At 33.7% G+C, this 24,094-nt stretch overlaps 4 protein-coding genes across 4 annotated transcripts; 1 reads left to right on the top strand and 3 right to left on the bottom strand.

The window, feature by feature from the left end:
* Nucleotides 1–125: 125 nt before the first annotated feature.
* Nucleotides 126–3,252, bottom strand: LOC110614740. The gene is made up of 3 exons (XM_043957166.1): nt 2,446–3,252; nt 1,215–1,562; nt 126–1,133 (listed from the first exon to the last, which is right to left on the bottom strand). Exons 1-3 carry the CDS (start codon nt 2,887–2,889, stop codon nt 633–635), a joined length of 1,293 nt encoding a protein of 430 aa, XP_043813101.1. The 5' UTR covers nt 2,890–3,252; the 3' UTR covers nt 126–632.
* Nucleotides 3,253–5,216: 1,964 nt separating this feature from the next.
* On the bottom strand, nt 5,217–9,200 carry LOC110619075. The gene is made up of 5 exons (XM_043956821.1): nt 8,627–9,200; nt 8,281–8,579; nt 6,764–8,035; nt 5,931–6,676; nt 5,217–5,835 (listed from the first exon to the last, which is right to left on the bottom strand). The coding sequence occupies exons 1-5, from the start codon at nt 9,198–9,200 to the stop codon at nt 5,217–5,219; spliced, it is 3,510 nt and encodes a 1,169-aa protein (XP_043812756.1).
* A 2,987-nt stretch (nt 9,201–12,187) lies between these two features.
* On the top strand, nt 12,188–12,939 carry LOC110616078 (peamaclein). The gene is made up of 2 exons (XM_021758394.2): nt 12,188–12,448; nt 12,533–12,939. The coding sequence occupies exons 1-2, from the start codon at nt 12,367–12,369 to the stop codon at nt 12,715–12,717; spliced, it is 267 nt and encodes an 88-aa protein (XP_021614086.1). The 5' UTR covers nt 12,188–12,366; the 3' UTR covers nt 12,718–12,939.
* A 5,140-nt stretch (nt 12,940–18,079) lies between these two features.
* On the bottom strand, nt 18,080–23,067 carry LOC110615683 (aspartic proteinase 36). The gene is made up of 12 exons (XM_021757694.2): nt 22,673–23,067; nt 22,460–22,580; nt 21,643–22,070; nt 21,384–21,540; nt 20,786–20,868; nt 20,583–20,679; nt 20,348–20,420; nt 19,974–20,186; nt 19,320–19,444; nt 18,957–19,058; nt 18,753–18,850; nt 18,080–18,539 (listed from the first exon to the last, which is right to left on the bottom strand). Exons 1-12 carry the CDS (start codon nt 22,915–22,917, stop codon nt 18,368–18,370), a joined length of 1,914 nt encoding a protein of 637 aa, XP_021613386.1. The 5' UTR covers nt 22,918–23,067; the 3' UTR covers nt 18,080–18,367.
* Nucleotides 23,068–24,094: the final 1,027 nt, after the last annotated feature.

Here is a 24,094-nt window from a genome sequence, read left to right as displayed (position 1 = left end):
TTAAATGAAACTCATTTACATTGAGAAACTCTCCTCAACTTTTCCTTTAAATCATTTTTTCCATTTTTACAGTTAAATTACCTTTACAATTTGCACTTAAACAAGTAACCACATATCTCAGATGGTTTGCTACAATTAAATTGCTTCATTGATGATAAAACCATACAACAAAAAAAAAAAAAAAACTTTACATATCACTAACGAAGACATCTATGCAACAATGTAAATGGAGAAACAAACCTCTGTCAGCTCTCTGTCCATATTGGCAATCTTCCTTGCCAGAATACTAAGTATACAATCAGTAACCTGAGAAAATATGTCAAATGACTGCTCTATTTATAAATTCAAAGACACATTGATTCAAACTTTAACAATTCTTATCACTGTCCTGAATGATAAATTGATAACTCATAGATCGAACTGCCAATCGCCTCCTAGTTCGTTAGTCCAGTAAACTAGATATATACCCTTGCCACGCACCATTGTGCCACAAGCTGTTTCGGTTTTGTAAACATCTGTTTTCCGCATGGTATTGTTAAGCAATGTTATTACGAGATCCATCCATTGCAGTAACTTTGGCATGATTTACTGCAGCAGGCGTTGCAGGTTTTGCCCTCCTGACTCTGAGGAAGCTAACAGGTTTCACTAATAGAAGCAAATCTTAATTCAGCAGGAGGAATAAAACAATCCATTGACAGGCCTGGGACATTGAATGCTACTTCCTCAATTTCCCATTCTTCTTCCATTCTAGTCCTGGTGTGGCTCATTGCTGTATCTCCAAATCGGAAAAGGGTTACTACAGAACGTCCTGAATGAGCAATCATAACACCATCCACTGGCCTGTAATCATCAAGGAAAGAATTGATTGTAGTCTCCCAGTACACAGCATCACCTTCATTATTTTGAATGCGTGTCAAATGGGAGTCCTCTATGTGAACAAGGAGTCCAGTTTTCTGGCTGAAGTAGCCAAACAATACGTGTCTTATGATCTCTGCTGGTCCTTCACTCCTAGCCTTCAGCGTTGCAGAATCTGCACATATCTTGAGAATAAAGCAGTCATCTCCATTAATCTCCTTCTCTCCAATGCATCTTGCATTCCTAAACATACTTGCAGTTGTTTTTGGGTCAAGACCCTGTAAAGAAAATGATGATCATGTAAAAAGGATTGTGCACTGTGAGTAGAAAATTGAACAAAAGAGAAAAGCCGGCTTCACCTGAAGTGCACGACGCAGTGGTCTAACGGGACCTTTTGCAGCATGTGCTCCAAGCCAGGGTGTGTGCCTCCATACAAGCTTCCCATTGCAGCCAGCATGAATCTTGCTGCCACCAAGAGCAAGCTCAACATACCACATGTCTGGATTCATTTTCCAGAGGACAAACCCACCAGACTCGGCAGTTTTTAACGAATTCTGATTCTTTTTGACCTTGTTTGCTGTTTCAAACTCAGAAGCCATCATCCTCACCTTTCCCATGGCATACGCATTGAGGATTGAATTTTGAACTGCTTGCCCTCCTGAAGCTGCTGTGTACTGCTGCAATATGTACTGAGCAGATGTGGCTTCCTGCATCACACCTCAGAGAATCAACTTTTAAGTATGCATGTGATTACGATAGAGAAAATTTCCATTTTCAGATATCTCAAATTCCCTATCTTCATTTGTTAGTTATTAATCAAAAAGCAATTACAAGTGATGACTATGCATTTAGAAGATTTTTCATAACCAATGTTGCACAGACAATACCATCACACCAATCATTTTTCCTCGTCCATTCTCCTTTATGCCAGTGAGTACCAACTATGTTCTGTGATTCAACTAATTCTAAATCATTTCTTGGGGTAATAGAATTCCAAACATGTCACATCCACCCAAAAATTTTAAAAAGAAATAAAAAAAAATCCCTTTTCTGATGTAAATTTACAAGCAACGAGTTGCAGAGTAACAATATTGCGTGTATTGCTAGAAAGTCAGGAACCTAAAGTCCAAACATAGACACAGTACATGAATAGTGTAAAGCATGAGCTCTCTACTCAAGAAACAATGTTTTTCCCTGTTTTTTTCTTAATAGAGGAAAGAAAAAAGAAAAAGAAATTCTTCTGGTAAACAACTTGATGGCAAAGTAACCCACTTGGTTTTTTTTTTTTTTTTCCTTTTTTGGTTTCGCTAGTCCTACACAAATAAACATGCACAAGAACAGAGCAATTTTAGTGAAGAATTCCAATACCATACCAAGATTTGCTAATAAATTTAGAATAGTTTCTTATCGTATCAACTAAGAAATAAAAGAAATTAAATTAAACGAAAGAATGAAACCTGAGAAAAAAAAAAAAAATAGAAAACAAATCAATGTGTACCTGAAACACGAAATTCTTAAAAATTTAGCATTACATTTAACTAAATAACCCATAAAATGCAGCACTATTAAGAGATGATGAAAAGGACTCACAATTGGATTATCTTTTATGCTAAGGTGAGGAGAAGTTTCAGCACAGCTAACGTGCACAGGAGCAAGCGGCGCGCCGAGTACACCCAGCAGCAGCCTCAGATCAGAACGCTTAAACATATTAGACGACGAAACGGACGGTGTTCTCGACAGCTGTCCCTTCATCCAGTGACCCCAGCTCCCTTCCATCCTCGAATCTTCACCATCATCTTGATCCGGCCCCTCCCTCAACGGCGATAAAGCCTCCATCGACCTTAAGCTCCCCGATCTTGCTATAATTAACGGCTCCGGCTGCTTCTGGAGGTTTCTACGTCCCTTTCTTCTCCATAACAAACTCGACACTGGAGACGCACTCGCCGACGGACTGTTGGCTCTTGACCTCCCCGGCGATAAGCCCCTAATAACCTCCTCTTTTAACGCCGAAAAGAAACCTTGCTTCCTCTCCATTGTACCACTCTGCCAATTATCCCTGAATTGCCAGTGCTAACAGAGAGAACTCAGACCAGAGCTAAGTTCAGCGAAGCTCAATAGATGAGAGAAGAAGAAAGGAAGGAGTGGCGATTAAAAAATGGTAATGATAAACGAATACTGATGATTATGTCGCAGCGAGACACGAAAACTGTAAGCTTATAGTGAGGATTAAGGTTTTGTTTACTTGAATACTTGGTTTTATAGTAGCTTTTTTCTTTAGGACTACTCCGGGACCTGGTGGCTGATGATCTTTTTTCCCTCTCCGACGGAAAATGAAACGGCGAATTTTGCTTCAAAACGGTTGCAAGTGTAGAACACTTCTCGCCTGACAAAGTTTATAGCGAATCTACAATATAAATAAGTAAATTTTTTTTTTTAATAAAAAAAGTTTCATTCAATATAAATAAATTTTAAGAATTAAATAATTATATTTTTATAAAAATAAAATATTAAAAATTAATAATAAAAAAATTAAAAATTAAACAGATTTTTGAAATAAAATTTAAAGACAAAATTATATATTATACATATATTTTATATGTCTGCAGTGAATGTGAATCATATTCTAACAAAAATTATCCTAATTTTTATATATATTTCATCACTTATAAATATTACAAATAAAAAAAAACTCCTTGTATGGCTTAAGAGTTAAGAGTAAGGATAACTGGCGCCGTTAGCACCGGTCAAGCGTGGTCGGCTACGGCGTAAAAGAAAACGGTAACTTCTTTATGAAAATTTTATATTTTATTATTTTTTTAATAAATTTACTTTTTTATGAATCTATTATATTATAAAAAAATATACTGTTATAAAAAATAATAATATATAAACATAATTTTTTTAAAATAAAATCTATAATATTTTTATTTATAAATTTATAAAAATGTAATCTATTTTTTTAAAGTACTTATTATATTAAAATTATTAAGTTACTAAAAAAATATAACATTTGCAGGAAAAGTAAAAAAGTTAACATTTTAAAATAATAACTTATTGCTTTTATATGTTATCAAAAAAATAATAATAAATATATAATCATAATAAAAAAATTATATTTATTTTTAAAGTAATTATTATATTAAAATTATTTAGTTACTGAAAAGTATGACATTTGCAGGAAACGTTGAAAAGTTAACATTTTAAAATAGAAACATGTTTTTGTGAATAATAGATTAAAAATATTATTTTTAATTAATAATAATGTTATTTATTTTTTTACCATTAGAATTAAATAGCTTAATGAAATTTTAATCATTTAGTATAATTTTATTTGTATAATAATTTGTAAAAATATATTTATACTTCAACATTAATTTTTATTAATTTAACATATTATTTATAAAATAAAGATTATCATAAATTTATAATAAAAATATAAAATTTCCATAAAGTATAATATATTTTTCTAACAAGTTATTTTTACTTTATTTTAAATCAAGTATTAACAGAAACTCTTTTTAGTAGGTAATTAAATACTTAAAATAAAATAAATATAACTTAATCAATAATTAAATATAAATTAGTCATGTTGTTAATATCTAAAATAAATGTAACTTAATGTGTTAACTAATTTTTGTATATAAATTTATCAATGTTAATTATTTAATCTTTATTTTTTAAAAACTCAATTAAGATATTATATATTTTATAAAAATAAAAAGCTTTATTTTGAAAAAAAAAAATTAAATAATTTGTTTTAACATAAATATAGTAAACTCAGTGATATTTTTTTATATTTTTTTTTGTAAAATAAAATAAAATCAATTACTTAATTGCTAAATTAAAAAATATATGATATAACCACAAAGACGCGTAGTCTTAAAACAAATGAAAGAGTAAAGTTGGATCCTATTTTCGTAGTCCAAGAAGAAATTTGAATCCGTTGGTATGGGCTGGCCCAAATCTGATATGCTTTTCTAAGCAAACTTTTTTTGGTATCCATGCAAAATCAAGAATACAGATTTGAAAACTCAAATTTCACAAATTGTGAACGGCGAGAGATGCCAAAAGTTTTTTGTTAGATTGGTATCCATGCAAAATAACACCCCCTTTCGGGACCCTTCCACTGGTTACCCCCGCGGCAGGGAAATTTAAGTTTTTTTTTTATTATTATTATTTTGAAAAAAATTAATTGGTTCCCAACCATCAATCACCGGCAAATGATTTATTTATTTATTTTATTTTAATTTGATTAATTATAATAGTATTTAGAGTATTTAACTTTTTTTTTTTTTAAGTCAAGAAAATAAATATTATTATCTTGAACTATAATGCTCAAACAGACATTCAGGCATATCAACCTAGAGTTTAAAACGATCAAAACGAATAGACTGTCTTGCTAACAGATGAGCAGCCTTATTCGCACTACGTCTAATCCAGCATAACGAAATATTTGGACAAAGAAGTAGAATATCTTTACAATCCGAAACAATGACGCCAAACTCAGAAAAGTCCTCCAAATTTGAGCGAAAGGCGAATAATAAAATCTGACTATCAATGAAAATACTTCCAGCCTGCAGGAAAGCATCACGAGCATACATTAAACATTGACGCAAGGCCAATGCCTCAGCAATAGCAGGAGAACCACGGCCCTTAGTATAACCAGAAATTGCAATTAAAAAAACTCCTTCAGCATCTTCGAACACAGCACCAAATCCAAACAAATCCGAAGTTGAGAAAGTGGCACAATCCACATAAGCTAGCCAATCCAATGCACTAGAAGCCGAACCTGCATTAATAGAGAGAAGACTCGGACCTGGTGCACATTGCTTATCAAGACCACAATGAAGATAATCTGTATAAAAAGTATTGGCAACATTATGGATAGCCGGAGGTGTCAACACCTTATTATTCCACACTAACTCATTCCTTGTATGCCAAACTTTCCATGCATGAACTGCCAATCTTGAAGCACGTTCCCTACCAAAACTCACATGGATATGAAGGAATAAGTCTTGAAATGACAACCAAGAATTGGATAAGGCAACACCCACTAGTCTCCAGACCTTTCTTACCATGGGACAAGAAAGAAAAGGTGGTCAATAGACTCATTTGCATCACAAAACAAGCACCCCAATGGAACGTCGACACCTCTCCTAGCCAAATTGTCTCGAGTAGGCAAAACACCACGAAACAATCTCCATATAAAGTCCCGAACCTTTGGAGGGACATCAAGAGCCCACACCTTCTTCCACAAGTCCGATGTACCCACCCTTAGATGCCGACCAAGCATAGAAAGCACACAATAATATGCTGTTTTGACCATATAAAAGCCTCTCTTCTCGAAATGCCAAATAAGTTTATCCGGTCTAGGATTAAGTGGCAAAGGAATAGCTAGAATAGATCGCACATCATCCATGGAAAAAATATTCAACACCTTCTCCAAATCCCATCGCAACTCTCCAGGCACAAACAGATCACTAACATGTATGGCATCATCAATGAACATAGGATCATTCGGCACAAAATTTGAATCACTTGGCAACCAAGGATTATTCTTAACAAAAATGCTTCTACCATCTCCCACTCTCCAACGAGTACCCCGCACCAACAGTTGTTGAGATGAGTGAACACTCTTCCAAACATAGCTATAGTTAGAACCTAACGAAGCTGACATAAAATCCCCCGATGGGAAATATTTTGCTCTGAGCACATTATATAGAAGAGAGTTTATGTCGGATAAAATCCTCCACCCCTGCTTACCCAACAACGCAGCATTGAAGCACCGCAGATCACGGAAACCCATACCACCATCCCCTTTCTGAACACACATACGGTCCCACGCCAGCCAATTAATACCTCTCCGATCATCCATACCACCACTCCACTAGAATTTGTTCAACATCACCTGCAATTGATTACATGTAGCCAATGGGAGTAAAAACACATTCATACAGTATGCAGGGATAGCCTGAAGAACTGCTTTAATAAGGACCTCACGTCCAGCCCGTGAGAGAAATCTGTTATTCCAGCTATTACTACGTTTCCATATCCGATCTTTCAGAAAACTGAAGATTTGCTTTTTACTCCTTCCAACCAGCGAAGGCAGTCCCAAATAAGTACTAGTACCCAGAGATTGATGAACACTGAGAACCGTAGAAACTGCAATGCAAATATCATCACGAATGCAAGGACTGAACATGATAGTAGACTTGTCAAAATTAATAGACTGCCCAGACGCCTTTTCATAAACTGCTAAAAGAGATTTCACCTGTGAGGCCTCCATGACTGTGCCCTTAAAAAAGAGCAGAGAATCATCAGCAAAAAACAAGTGAGAAATTCTGGGACAACCCTGTTTTGCTGGACAACCCTGAATAAGCCCCAGACTCTCTCTGTTCTGAAAAAGCAAAGACAAGCCCTCAGCAACAATCAAAAAAAGATAAGGTGAAATCGGGTCACCTTGACGCAACCCCCTCGTTGGAATAACTGGCCCAATCTCAGAACCATTAAGAGCAATTTTGTAAATAATATCTGAAAAACACATGCACATCCAACCAATCCAGGTAGTAGAGAACCCCAAAGCAGACAACATTGCACTTAAATAGGCCCAATCAACCCTATCATATGCCTTAGCAATATCAATTTTCAAAGCGCAAAAACCATCAGATCCCCTAGTTTGTTGCTTTAAACCATGTATAGTTTCAAAAGCAACAATAAAATTATCAGTTATCAGACGACCGGGGACAAATGCCGACTGATTAGGGGAAATGATCTTATCTAATACTCTCTTAAAATGGTTAGCCAAAGCTTTAGATAAAATTTTATACACCACATTGCATAGAGCGATAGGCCTAAAATCCTTCAACAACATCGGATTATCACATTTAGGGATCAACATCAGCAAAGTATTTGAAATATTAGCTAGAAGTGCACCTCTAGCCAACCATTCGCGACAAGCTTTACCAATATCCGGACCAAGAATCTTCCAATGCCTCTGAAAAAATGCTAGGTTAAGGCCGTCTAATCCCAGCGCTTTATCTGGATTCATTTGGAAAAGAGCGTGCCTGAATTCTTCATCAATAAAAGTTGCAGTTAACATAGCATTATCATGAGAATCAACTTTCGGTTCAACCAAGCTAATCACCTCACCAAAATCGGCAACTGCACCAGAGAATAATTCCTGAAAATATGATTGAAAAGTATCCGCAATTACATGCTGATAAGAAGAAATAGAGCCATCCGAGGTTGTAATTTCCACAATACGATTTTGCCTTCTTCGCGCCTTAATATTATTGTGGAAATATTTAGTGTTTTTGTCTCCATTGCGAAACCAAAAGAGCTTTGCTTGTTGGCGAATTCTAATCTCCTCTTCCGCTAGAATTTGATTCCACTGCTCCTTAAGCCGACGCACCTCCCTTGTATAACCGAATCAAGATCTTCTTCAAGCCGTTTTCTGATCATATCTTTCTGAGCCCGTTTCAATTTATTTCTGTTCCGACCCCACTGCACAATACGATTGGCAGTAAAATCCTTTCTAGCAAGAAAGTCCAACCGAACCCCCTCTGCCCATGCTTTTGAAACAACCTCACCCAGCTCAGGATCTTCGAGCCATGAATTATCAAAATGGAAACGCCTACTCCCTAGATAACAAGTAGGAGCAGTAATTTCAACTACCAAAGGGTTGTGATCAGACACGGGAGCAACCAAAATTGAAGATAAAGCATCTGGAAAAATACCACTCCAAGCTGTATTAGAACATGCACGATCCAACCTTTCTTTAGAACAAAATGGAGTCCCCTCTCTATAAGTATAAGAAAGAAACGAGCCATTATATCAGACAAACCAGAATCTAACAACGCCCCCCGAAAACCAAAAATAAGATGAGAAGCTCGAAGAGGACCCCCACTCTTCTCTTCAGGCGCTGCAATATCATTGTAATCCCCACAACATAACCAAGGTAAATCATTATGTGAAGATAGCTCACGCAACAGGTTCCAAGAAGTACGGCGGCGAGTTGGTTCAGGACAACCATAGAACCCTGTAAAACACCATTGAGCAGAGCCAGTACCAATAGTGCAGTCTATAAAATTTGAAGAAAAGTAAGAAACTTGTAACTGAACATCAGTATTCCACATCAAAGATAAACCCCCACCAATACCAATACTATCAACAGAAAAACAATTCGAATAATGCAAAAGGTTCTTTATTTGATTCATTCTTACACCATGAACTTTAGTTTCCATAAGAAATAAAATAGAAGGTTTATAATAAAAAACAAGATCCTTCATAGCAGTAACTGCACGAGGATTACCAACACCTCGGCAGTTCCAACAAAGAATCCTCATGGCTGTCGGTCGACCCGCCTCGCAGGTTTGACCATTGGAGTAGAATTAACCGGCAATGAATCCATGGCATCAGAAACGTTGCTGGCTGTAGGAGAATGCTGTCGTTTTTTCCCCTCAACAGAATGCTGCATTGGGTCATCTTCACCTAAACCATTTGGGCCCAAATGATTCTGATCAGTTTCCATCTGGCCTACTGCCTTTTCCCTCCCATCAGTAGTAGAAAACGTGCCTAAAAAGGAATTCAAAAAAGATTGGGATGGTAACAGTTGACGTCCTAGAGAAGGGCCCTGATTATTCGGAGATAACGTCGCCTGAACAAACGGTGTTTCCACCCGCAGCCATGAACTGGTCGGGCGGAGATTGCGACGGCGGACTGCGCGAAGTTTTGGCCCCCATAGAGGTTGCAACTCGTTCTTCTTCTTATGCAATAATAAACCACATAAAGAATCAGTATGGCCGAGACGGACACAGAAAAAACAGAAAACCATGAACCTCTCATAAGCAAAGCGAGCATAAAAGGCCTCTCCTATAGGTGTAACTAGCTTCTTCCTGTGTTTAAGAGGATTCCTAACATCCACCTGAACCCTAATCCTCATATAAGAATCATTTTCATTAGAAGAGCAGTATGTAGTATCATAATCCAAAAAAGAGCCAACAAAATTCCCCAGATTAATAGCAATCGTTGCCGTATAGAAACCTGTCTTTAGATCATGAACCTGCACCCACTCATCCACAAAAATCAATGGAACCTGCAAAGGGTCTTCCCCCTCCATTAGTGCATGGAGAATGAGTAGATGATTGTTGTACAGCCAGGGTGTCCCTCGCAAAACACGTTCCAAATCCACCACCGCAAAAAAACGAAAAAGATACCTTTTGGCTTCCAACTCAGTGATTTCGACCCCTCCCAAAGGATGCCATATGTCAGCAAAAACCTCACTCATCGACTTGAAGTTGATACGATTAAAAGTCAAAAACATACCCACCAAACAGTTCTCATATCGAAAAGAAGGGGCATCAGCAACCGGGACCACAGCCAACCCATCATCCTCCTCGTCCGAAAGTGACAATTGTTGAAGATTGGCCTCCATTGAAACAGAAACCCTAGGTTCTGACAAAATCAAAAAACCGTAAGCACAAGGTTTACGAAAAGAAAAGCTATTTCGTATATATTATTTAATCCTTTAATTTTAAATATATGTATTATTTAATTTTTATAATTTTAATATATTAATTTTGTTGCACTCAAATTAGATAGCACTAATTACAAATTTATTGATAAAAATTATTATATTTCTTTTACAAAATTCTGCTGGAGTGATACGTCAAAATATTTATAATATATATTTTTTTTGTAATAAATAGTATTTTATTTTTATATATTGATTTTTTAATTAAAATTAAATAGCACCAGTGACATGTTTATTAATAGATAATTAAATATTTTTTATAATACTGTAGACATCTGTATGAATGTCAATAGAAAAAAATAAATGGTATTGTAAATTGTAAGAGAGTTAAATATTATTATAAAATAATATAAATATTAAAATTACCATAACTAAATAATATATGTAATTACAATTTTCAGAAACTAAAAATTTAACCTATTAATTTTTAAGATTTTTTTAGGTTGATTTATATTTTTAACTGTATTTTTATATAGAATTTAAAATTGTAATCTGTTTCTCTTAATGAATTCTCTTATAATTGTTAATTATAAAAATATAAAAATAGATAATAAAGTAATTGACATATGAAATGAAAATGAGAAAAACTTCCACAGGATTTCAATATTTAAGAATTTAGAATATATTTTCCAATCATTGATTCTCTTCTTCATTCATTTAAAACTCAGGTCATACCGAAAGATTTTTATGCTAAAATTACAAAATAATCAGTTGCCATAAGAGTAGAAAAAAGCTAACATTTTGATCCATTTTTATTTAAAATTTTATTCTTATATATAATGTAAATAATCAAAAAATTGATTATATTAAGAACTGATAAGTCTAAAATCCACCATATAGATTTTGCCATGTGTAGCAAGTGAAGAGTCATAAATAATCAAATGTTATATTATAGATACTAAATACTTAATCAACTTATTTCCTAAGGATTATCCCGTTTCGATAAACATGCAAAATAATAAACAAATTATACAAAATAATAAGAAACTCCTTAGAATATTTTTTAATATTTAATAAAATTAAATATTTTTAAAATAAATATAATTAAAAAATTTTAAAAATTTTATTTTTTAATATATATAAAAAATAAAATAAATAAAAATTATAAGATAGAACAATATTTAATAATATTTATAATTTCATAAAATTTATATTAATTGTAAATTCTTTAAAAACTAAATTTTTAATTTTTATTCAACTAAACACATAAAATATAAAATATAATTAAATTTCATGAAATTCTAAAAGATGAAATTGGATCAAACAAACGTTTGAGAAAGATCTAAGATTAAGACTTTGATCGGGATGGGGATTTTGTCGTGGGGCAATAGGAAAAGGAGAGTAAATGATGGATGGAATTTTCCAGTTCGAACAACTCACGTGACAACGCACGCATTAAGTGGCAAGAGACGTGGCGGACGATGTCGTGTCATCTAACCTTTCTCTCTCTCTCGCTCGCTCGCTCTCAACATTCGGGAGACTCCTGAAGCTCGCAACAAAAGAGACGAATTGCTAAGGAGTTGCTTCCAGCTTGCCTTCCATCATGCCAACTGCATGATAATGAAATACCTTTCATTTCTATTTTTTTTACTTTATTTTTTTATAAAATATATTTTTTATTAATTTTTTAATAATATTCCTCTTAAATATATTAAATTTTATTAAAAATTTAAAAGGGCTTTTGTAAAAAAAAAAAAAAAAAAGAAAACTCACCACCATGTAATAAGTCTCTTTCATCAAAGCGACGTGATAATCTGTAACTACTACTACTATGTATTTGTTTCTTACGAGTTACGAGGACCAGAAGACACATTACATTCTTAACCTTTCACCTAACCTTTTGGCACTATAAATACCACCACCTCCCCCCTCTCCTCCGCCATCCTCACATCGGCAACTCTCATTGCCATTCACAAGTTCCTTTGACCTTCCAATAGGCAAGCGGCAACAGTGAAATCTCAAGCCGAGTAGAGAAGAAAATGAAGCCGTTCTTTGCAGTTCTTTTGCTGGTCTGTCTTGTTCTTACATCCTCTTTCTTTGAGCTTACGATGGCTGGTTCAGGTAAAGATCGATGATTTTCTAACCAAACCCAGTTTTTAATTTCTGTTGTTACAGAGTTTATGTTGTTATAATGTGGCCATACAGAATTCTGTGACTCGAAGTGTGAGGCGAGATGTGCAAAGGCCGGAGTTAAAGATCGGTGCTTGAAGTACTGTGGAATATGCTGTGAAAAGTGCAATTGTGTGCCCTCTGGTACTTATGGGAACAAGGACGAGTGCCCTTGTTACAGGGACATGAAGAACTCCAAGGGCAAGCCCAAGTGCCCTTAAAATTATTATTATGGACCTGTAATTGCATAAAATAATATTAATTCATATGGTTTATAATTTATTACTTGGTTGTTGTAGAGAATATTAAAAATAAGTTGGGATATTGTTTTTTTTTTTTAAAAAAAATCCAAGTTGGGATATCAAAGAAATTCATAAAATGATAAGGATACGTGTGGGCTGTTTTGCAATTGCGTAAAGCAAATATGGATTGGCTTTTGTTTCTCTGGATGGGTCTGCTTCGCTGAAAGGCTCAATAATTTGCAATAATTCTAGTAGGGTTTGGTGAATGGAAAAAAGTAGTATGAGAATAAATTTAATAAATTAAGCGTTTATATCAAAATTTATTGAAAATTAATTAAAAAATATATATAATAAATATTTTAATTTTAATTTAAATAAAATATTTAATCTAGTACTTTTTCTATTCAAATGATACTTTAGAAATTTTATTTAGGTTAATGCCAACTTTTACCGCTATATACTGACTGAGGAAGTTCAATTTAGTATATTTTATTTTTTTTTTATCTAAATTAGTTTATGATTTTTAATTTAAAATAAATTTAATTCAAATATCAAGAAAATTAAGAAATTGATATTCTTAATTTTTAGGGTAAATCAAGATATTAAAAAATTTATTTCAAGAATCATTAGACTTAGTTTATATATACTTTTTATTTAAATAAAAAAGAAATTTAGCTAAAAATTTATTTTTTTCGATACAAATTAAGGTTAAACTAAAACTTTTAAATTGATTTAAGCGAAAAGTTAAAAATTAATTAAATTAATTAATTTGTTTATGATTCCTTAAATGAAGGAGTGATTCATCCGACCCAGCTGTATTTTAAAAAAATTTACTATTTAATTTATATATTATAAAAAATTATTAATTAATTTTTTAAATTTAAAAATATATTAAAAAACATTTGTAAAATATTAAATACTTTTATTAATCTTAACAGTTAAATATTTTATTATTTAATTTTATAATATAATAAAATTGATTAATTAATTTCACAATTTTATAAAAATATATTTTTTCATCTCATAATTTTTATTTATTTTATTTTTTATACATATTAAAAAATATAATTTTTTTATTAACTTTTAATTATACTCATTTTGTATATATTAATTTTTATTAAATATTAAAAATTTTTTAAAAATAAGATAAAAACAAATAGATTATAATAGTTAAATTATATATTATTATAATAAAAAAATAAATAATAATTTTAAAATAATAAAAGTAAATAAAAATTATAAAATAAAGTGAATATATTGTCAATATTAAAAAATAATTTAAATTTTTTTATAATACTTAATTTTTAAAATTGATGAATAAATCAATTAATAAAATTTTAAAATTATTTTAATATATTTTTAAAATTAAAAAATTAAGTAATAATTTTTTTATAATGTAAAAATTAAATAATAATTTTTCCTTCATTATTGTAATAATTTTTTTATAATGTAAAAATTAAATAATAATTTTTCCTTCATTATTGTAATACTGTGCCAGAACCTGAATCTTCAAACTTCGATGCAAAGAATGAGAGGAGTACTCGTAAACGCGTTTTCTGGTAGTTGAGGAATCAGTACTTCGAGTCTGTTAAGGATGACGTAACAGCCACTTCGGCTTATGGGTCCCACTTCTTTTATGTAAGCCATCTGATTCGTGCCACGTGATGCTGCTGCCGTTGGCCCACTGTGTTTAATAAAGCCTAAGAAAATCTTTCCTTAAAAAAAAATTGGTGCAATTCATTATAATTGAATTTAAAAAAATTAAGGAATTAAAATATATTTTATAATAAATAAATCAAATAAATAGTTAGAATTAATGAGTTCTTCATTCGGTAATTTTCATTTATTGTTACCGAATTTAATTTACTATTTTACTACTGAATTTTAATTTATTTTACAATTTTTCTAGTGAATTTTCAATTAATTTTTTAATAAAATGCATATATAATATATTCTACGTGACTTAAAAAAATACATATTAAACGTTTTAAATTAAATTGAATTAAATAAAAAAAATTAAAAATTAATTTTATTAAAATTACAAAATCAATTTTATTAAAATTATAAAATTGATTTTAACTTAAAATCAATGAAATTCTGTCCGTTACTTTTAGTCGAAGAAATCTAAATAATTAAAAAATTATTATAAATTCATCACTTTATCATTTAGAACTCTATGATTTCTTCCTCCTCTCCTTTAGCTCACTGCCATACCCTTTAATTGTTTTCTGTTTTGCTTTCAATTTGGTTGTCAGCTTGTCGCCCTTTACTCTCTCACTGTGTCCATTGCTCGTGCTCTCGCATGTGCGTCGCTATAGCACTTGCCTCTGCTGCTCTCGCTTTGCTGATGTCGTTGTGCTGCTCTCGTTTCGCCTGCGTTGCTGATGTGCTCACTTCATTGGTGTCGTTGTGCTGCCCTCGCTTTGCCTCTGTTGTGGCCGTTTTCTCCGTTTCATCGTTGTTATTCTCGATCTCGCCATCGCTCTTACATTAGAAGCTATGGAGTTAGATGTAGGGCATATCTCGTGCTGCTCGTTGTCTCCCTTTCTCATCGTCACTATCGCCATTTATTTTACTTGTTTTTCCTTAAATCTATATATTTTTATTTTGTGAAAAAAATTACATTTTTTAGATACATTTGTTGATAAATTTTAAATGTAAATTTTTTCAATAATAAAAAAAATTTCTTGAATCAATAATAATTAATTTTTAGTATATGAAAATCAAAACTGCAACGGTTTAAAGTCTAAATTTTAAATTTGTTCCATCATTAATTTTTGGATGAGATTTTATTTTTAATGTTAAAAGATATTTTTTGAATCAAAAGGATTTTGAATCAAAAGTATTTTGAATTGAATAATGGAATTGAAATTTTTCAATTCAATTCAATTTAATTATTACTTTAAATCAGTTCGATATAATTTTATAATTTTTTTCATTCGGTTCAGTTTTGAACCGATTAAATACTCCTCTCTAATTGAACCGATCAAATACTCTTCTCTAATTTAAAGTCTCTTATGTGGCAAAATAATTTAATTTTAAAATTTTTAAGTCATTTATAACATATCATATATATATATTATAAAATTGACCGGAAACTCAATACAGTTTTGAAATAAATTAAAATTCAATGACCGCTGAACCATAAAGCTAAACAAGCTGTCAAATCAAAGCTAAGACCAAATCCACCCAACCAGAACCAAATCAATCTCAACCAAACCAAATCTATCCTGCCTTAGGAAGATGAGAAAATAAAACCATGTGTGCCGCTTGGGACCATTCACTGCAACCAGAAGAACCACAACCGAATAGTCAAACCGCAGTAGCATTGGCCAAAATTGAGAGCCGGAAGAAACTAAAGCGACAACCAAACAATACTTGAGAGCCACGAAGCACCAGGAGGAGACAAGGAAACCACAACGATAAGAAAGAGCTACCGATGAAGGGAGTTCATCCTTGAGATGCGTTCGTGAGATACATACAATAACCTCTGAGTGAAGACCAAGAAAACCCCTAAAGACCCAGATGGACCTACCAGACTAAAGAACCCTCTGCCTTAAAGCTCAAGTTATGACGACCGCACCGAAAATAAAGAACAACAGACACAAGACAACAATCACACCGACAAAGAGAGGAGACAACAGGCAATGCGATTCAAAACCACAACAAAACTATACCATACCAGGTTGTCCCCTGCCCAAAGTTGAAGGAAAGTAAGAAAACAACCTCTAGCAAATTGAAGAAGGAACCAAAAAACTACCGACCCATTCCTATAATAAGGCTATAGAGCAAAGCTCAATTGTGCTATCAAAGTTAAAAGGATTTTTTTTTTCAAAGTAGAAAGTTAAAAAGATGTTACCCACTTTCCTTTTTTTTTTTTTTTTTCAGATAAACGAAATAGATTAACGAAGGATCAAAAAAGAGATGCGACGGCTGAAATAAGGAAGCAACTGAAGGTGGATTTCTTCCATCCAAATACGTTCTTGCAATAGAGAATTAGCCACTTGATTCACTTCTGATTAGCATGGTGGAAGCAAATAGATTGGATTGGAAGCAATCACAAAGAGCTCTAATGTCATCAGTGGTATGGGGAGGCTGCTGCTTCCATGTACAGCTTTAATAGAAGTTAAACTGTCAGATTCAACAATGAGGGTGGAAAAACCAGCCGCACGAGCCACTTCTACACCGTACATAATTGCCATAGATCGACTGAGATTGATAATCCCATAGATCCGAGAACTTCTTTGCTTGTGATACCATGACGGTCACGAATCAGCACGCCTAAACCTGTAATCCCATGAGATCAACATGCATCATCCACATTTATTTTGTGCAGACCTAGAGGCGGAGGCTGCCATCACAGAGGAATAGCTGATGGGAAGCCAACCTGACTGAGCAGACTGAGGTTATTTGCTTGTTTGAATTCAAGCCGAGATGAAACACCACTGCTAAGTACCTTGAAAAACGTCCTGAAAAATGCAATTATTTCGAGCACGCCAGATATGCCAAGAGAGCTAGTTTGATGAACAGCTCTGTGAAATCAATCTCCCCAAACTCAAGGTATTTTTTAACACATTATACGAGCAGTAATGGTTTCCTCCCAGGGTAACCATATGTAATGAATTGTAGTACCATATTCTCTGAACAACAGAGCAGGCACAAAAATGGTGATCCAGAGATTCAATATCATCCCTACAAAGGGAACAAATTCCATCAACCAAGAATCCCTTTGATCGCAGATTGCTCTTTACAGGCTGCGAGTTTTAAAGCAGCCTCCATGTAAAGATTTTAACTTTCGGAGGAACTGATAAAGACCACAGATTTTTTAATGGGACAATTGTTACTAGGATTGTGGAAGATCAGACCAAGACATGGTGATAGGCACTGCGAACAGTCAACTGCCATTTCTTACTCAGGCTAATCTTTAGGCAATTGAAAATCTTCGAGACTTCATGGGCAATGAAAGATTCCAACATGCTTCCTCTCTATTAATAAGCTCACGGTCACAACTCCGCGACCATCACCAATACGCCATTTAATTTCATTGGCCAATTTGTCCCTAGCGTAGATAATGCTAGGCTATGTAAAATTGGGAGATTGACCCAATCTTGCTTCCAAGATAGAAAAGCCATGAAAATACTTGGCTTTGAATACACAGACGGCAAGGATGGAGAAGATAACGAAACGCAAAACATGCAGTCGAACCCATTAAAAATAGTATATTTGGCTACCTCCTCAGAGACTAAGAAAGTGTTGACAACAATGTATAGAAGTTAAATTAAACAAGCTCTATATTACAAATTAAAATTAATTATAAATTAAGCAAACAATGAGAACCACGTACTGCAATCCCTCTAAATGAAAAAGGGTTACGTTTTGCATTGCTTTAGGTAAATGTTCATTATGCCTATAATACACACAAGCATGCAGAAAAATCCACAACAATGAGCAGCTAATCACTATTTTTCTTATTTTTCCTTATCTTTTTTTTTCCCTTTCAATTCTATGCATTTTACAACAACAGAGGGACAGCAAAATTTATCCACCCAATAGAATTATCAGCCAATAGAATTAGTGAGTGTATCAATGCACGCTACAACCATCCCGCCCCAGATGAAAATTTTTAAGATCATAATGGCTGAAGCTCTTGCTCTGGAACAATGCCACCAACAGGTTCGTATGTACCAAGTGCTCGTTGTCTATGTCTCCACACCATCCATATGCCAATACATGATAAACTAACAAGCAGGGTCGACAAAACTCCTATTGCTACCGCGAAGAAGTGTTTCTGCCACCATTTCCTGCAATGCGCCAGAGCAGCCTAGGTTAAAGCAGCCAAAATAAAGAAACTCTATCCCCGCAAACGGGGGAAACAAAAAGCAAGGCACTGGTTGGACTCTCAACCATGCAGTCATCTCATTTAAAAAAAAAATCCTAGCACCCAATAACAAGACAGTTAATGCATGTAGAAAATTTAGAATCTACTGATATAACACTACTAGCACAAAACATACTGCTTTCTTTGAGGCTCAATCTTCCATTCAACCAATTGATAGCTCCCAAATTTCTCAGGAAATTGCAATCTATGGTCCTTTAACCGAAGAATTATGTTCTGCACACAATAAAATAATCAGGCAGATATTATACTTTGATAGACTGTACGTGGGAAACAATCAAGTTGTATGTAAATAACTATCGTCTCACAGTGGCATGATTACCATAGCTGTGGAATTAGAAATATAATCAGCAGACTCAGCAGGAAAGATGCCCCATCTAACACGGTAATTATTTCCTTCTGAGGAGAAATTCAACATGTGAACCTGAAAGCAATGGAATGACTACAGGATCAAATTATGTTATGTGGGAAGTCGTTACTGCCAACTAGTACATATAGTTGCACACCAATATTAAAATTGGAACTACCAAACAACATATGTTCATCTGCTCGAGTTTGATCAAGTTCTGAACAGTGATTACACTGTATTTTACTAAGATCAATTTCCTAGCAAATATTAGCCAGACTAGCAACCCCTTTGTGTACAGGGCTTAAATCATGCCATGGCATAATATCTTGACCATACCTGCAAATTAGCAATTTCGAACTCATGGGCAATGAACTCAGCTACTTCGGATAAGTTGGGTCTCATGTAAGAGCTGTTGACACTAATCAACATATCAAATGTTATAATTCCAATTCGAACTTCACCTGAAATCACATGTAGATAAGGAGTCAAAACCATAGAGATTCAATAGAAAAAGCTGCAAAATGATTTATACATCAAAGAAGCATGTTAAGAGTAGTCTTAATTCAACACCTTTGCATCAATCCCAAACCAGAGCAAGTTAAACTGTACAAGACAACAGTTGAGCAAACTACCATAGCAGTTAATCAGTAATGACACCCATCACCGTTCATATACCCATAAATATTAAGTCTGTTTTACAGGAAACAAGTATAAGTTCATGATGGAAAATAAGGAGGCATGCAAAACACTACAATACAAAAATTTTATGCCAAGTATGAAATATGTAGACAACAAAGATCAACTGAAACCGGGTTTCCAGACTAGTGATAATAAGGCTCAAAATTTGAACTCCAAAAGACACTTTCAAAAAACTGGAAATATGAAGGAAGAAGGCAATAAAAAAGGAACTGAAAATTTATTCTTTTAGTCAAAGTTCTGCCTCAACTCCTATATATTAACTTCAAGGAGTGGACAAGACTATGAGCTTACCTGGAACAAAATCTGCAGGCAGTCTACTTGGGGCTTGAGCAGGAGGCATTCCTTCACTTTTGTTACCACCGGGGGAAACTACATATGCGGGTGCAGGTACAGGCACACCAGGAACTTGAAGTCTCTTCCATAGTTCAGAACAATTAGTTTTCCAAAAACCAATCTTATCATTCTCCCGATCATAAGTCACAAGTGTATTCCGTACTATAATTCCTGTCTCAAATAAAAACAATGCGAAAAGACGTAGAAATGGAGGGTTACATTAAGTATCAACATCTCGTACATGAGTAGAATTTAGAGACAGAATTCAATACGACATGCAAAGCAGAGAGAGAGAGAGAGAGAGAGAAGTGTATACAGTAAAAGATTTATACCTCCCAAAAGCGTAGTTGGATCCTTCCCATTCTGGAAAATTCCCAAGCAATATGCACCACTAACCTTTGTATGCTTTAGACCGTGTCATGAAGGAAAGAGGTAAATAAAAATTTAAAGGACAAATGTTACTGTGTAATGAAGGATAAATTGAAATTACAGCATGTTACTGCAGTGACGGTTTGTGGTTGGTGTTAAGAAGAAAATTTAGAATTAGATTATAACTAGTCAAATTACCCGGAATAGGTAGTTCTCTGGGGACAGGGACAACTTCTGACCATTGCTGAATACCATATTAACCTCAGGAAAAATTTTTGATAGTTGAGAAACATCCCTAAGTAAGAACAAGTGAAAAGAGCACTTTTATCAAATATCATATGCAAGAAACATTAAATGATATACGCTAGACATAAAGATTTTTGTTTTATTAAAAACAACACCTTCCAGCTCCAGAAAAACAAATATCATTGTAATTTGGATCAGGGCCATGGACCCGTTTAAGAAATTGGGTTTCCTTCATAATCTGCATTCAGCACAACAGCAAAGCATAAAGACAGCTTACAATAGAATTCTAGCCATAAAAATTGCCTTACAGATTATAGTTGACAAATACATCACCACACTGTCTAAAAGTGCTGCTAGAAAATCCCAGAAGAATAGAAGAAACTAGTACAGCAGCAAGTTTGAAAATAATAATTAAAATTATGTCATATTGAAATAAAGCAAATGATTATTTCTTCATGCATGTCTGACAACTGACAAGTCATAAAAACACTAAAATTTTTATTTGGTTGGGATGTATATTTAATGGATTTGCCAAAATCCCATTTAGGTTCATGTACCAATTCTGCATCTTGTTCAGAGCCTTGACAAATCACCGAATTGTAGATGGTAGTTCATTGTAGAAATACTAGTATCTTATATAGTCATTAATTAAAAGCACTCATGATAAGCTTAGTTAATACCAGTACAACAGAATGCAAACTTGACTACCAACTATAGTAAGAGATTATTGAACTGAATGCCATGATATCTTACAGCATCCTTGAATGCAAGAAAAGCTTCTTCTGGAAGGTAAGCATACGTAGTTCCACTGTCCAAAACTGTTCCATGCTTTCCATCAAAGACACCTGGGTTTAACTTCAATCGCTTCCCAGCTATATGTAGTTCCTTCAGCTCAATATTGTAATATGGACTGTTTCCATCCAAAAACTACAGTATATGTGTGAGATGCACTAAAATGAACTCCTAAGAAAAAAATCAGTCAACCGACCATGATATCAAGATAGCATCATACCTACGGTAAGGGTCTGAATGGGTAAAAACCATGTTAGGGGGCAGAGAAATCCTACCAAGAACCATTGCACCGCCACCCACATCCATCCCACCATAACATAAAGAAAATGAGTCACTAATAACATCCTTTTCAACAAGCTGATCTACAATACTAAGCCGACCACGACCCAACCCCATTATTCCATCAGCACGTTGGCTGAAAAGGTCACCAGTTTCCACATTTTCACAGCCAAAAACAGCACGCTTAGGTGTAAGCTCACTTTCATTTCCAAAAGAAATGACATCCTCAGCAAGCACACCACTGCTAGAACTCTTTTCCGCATACCGTCTTTCATAAGTGCATTGCTTTCCCTCGTCATCACAGTTACAACTAGGGTTGCATTTCAAAGGTTTGTAAGTGCTAGATGCATCTGGCTGGAACCTCGGATCCTAGATAACAACAAAAACACCTCTTAAACCAGTGAGCCTCATTTGACACAATAAAGACAACAACTCAATCTGCAACAAATAAAATTAGGGATTCTACCAAGGAAACAACCTCATAATTGCTGTCAGAAATAAAGAAACGAAATTAGATTTCCACATCCCTGCTAAAATAGAAATAGAAATTCTAGAAATCCAATACTAGTCCTTTTTCTAAATAAACTTTAGATGAATCATGTCAATAATAAAACAGAGGACACCAATCCACAGTTGCACAAAAGCAAAATTACTCATATTCGAGAAAGAAGAACTGTAGCGCATAGTTTTACATGGTATGCAATTGGCCGTTGATGATAGTAATACAAAAACTATATAGAAAGCAAATCAGAACAGACCTGATGCATGCCGCACTGTTCACATGTAGAGCACGGAACATATGTCACAGTACTGCCAGTATCCACAATAAGAGCGAATTCCTGTGGAGGTGTCCCAACATATATCCTCGTCGTGTAGTAACTGATAAAAAGAACAAAAAAAATCAGCTAAATAATTCAATTTTATGAACCAAATTTTCACAATAAAATACAGTGAAGACGAGGAGAGAATACCCATTGAGGAGGAGATCGTCGTGGAGGCGCATGCGAGCGTTGGGGAGGTCCGAATTTTGGAGTTGCCGGCTATTGTAGTCGCTGCTGAAGGCTTTCCGATGAGAGGAAACATTAGGTGTGGAGAGATGGAGGGGAATTATCAAAGGGGGCTTGTGATTATCGAAATCGAGAGCTGAACAAACGAAGCCTTGGACAATTAACACAATCAGCCAACAATAGATGATGGAAGAGCGCGGCCAAGCCATGGCGGAGACGACTGTCAACGGAGGATGAGGCGGAAACCGGGAGAGACGACAGAAGAAAGAAGTAGACTTCTTCGTCTCCTTCCCTTGTAGAAGGGGAGAAATGGCAAATGTGAAGTCACTTTGCTGCAATTGCCGGTAGACTAACTAACCAATCAGAAGCAAACACATGTGTTGATGCTGAACGAAGGAGTTTAGCCAGTCAACCATCTACTAATTTTCCCATTCCTTTCTTTTCGTCTCCGTAATCCAATTTTAAAATTTTAACTGGTAGTATTTTCAAAAAACTATTTTTAGTTAATATTTAAAAAGTAAATATATAATATATAAAATTTTAAATATTAAAGAAATATTATTTTTTAACATTGATCAATTTTATTTAAATAAACTTTTCTCAAAATTTTTATGTAAATTTATAAAATAGTTTTAATTAAAAAAAAACTAAATAGAATTTATTATCAAATTTATGGTGTATATTGTTATTTCAATAAAGTAAAATAGTTAAAAATTAAATTAAAAGTGGGATAAATTAGTATAACTTAGTAGAAATAATGGAAGAAGAAAAAATCGTCATAGAGTTTTTAAAAATTAAAATTGTAATTTTTTAATATTAAAATTCCCCAGAAATAATATTGAAATAAATTAGTATAATTTAGTAGAAATTTAAAATTTAAAATAATTTATTATAGTATTTTAGGGGTGTGTCATATAATATAGGTTGGATGTCTTCTTCTGCCACAAGCTTGTTTATTTTTAACACTCTTTAGAGAGAGCGATTAGTTGAAGTTTTTAAATTATATCTTCACTTCTTGTAGATCATCCCTTATTTATAAGGGTGGTGAGAATTATTGTAATAATTGTATCGATAATAATGTATAATTATTATTTTATCTCTGGAATAAAATAAATAGCATGTTTATGAATTCTCATATCCAATTATTTATATAATGACTCTTGTGAGGGTTATGAGTATATACTAATTGTTAACTTCATTGTTGGCTTGTATAATCTCGGCTAACATAATTGCTTTTTATTACAGATTATTAGGCGATTTTCAGGCTGATATTAGACGATTTTCAGACTGACTTGGCTTGAAAAGAATTCATATCAAATACTGTATAGTCCCAAGCAAGTGTTAAAATTTGAAACCGTGACACAAAGTTTTACATTTATACAAAGC

The sequence above is a fragment of the Manihot esculenta genome, chromosome 5 (genome assembly GCF_001659605.2).
Source record: "Manihot esculenta cultivar AM560-2 chromosome 5, M.esculenta_v8, whole genome shotgun sequence".
Taxonomy (NCBI): Eukaryota; Viridiplantae; Streptophyta; class Magnoliopsida; order Malpighiales; family Euphorbiaceae; genus Manihot; species Manihot esculenta.
Note: the sequence above shows the minus strand (reverse complement) of the source record. Positions and strands in the feature narration are given on the sequence as shown.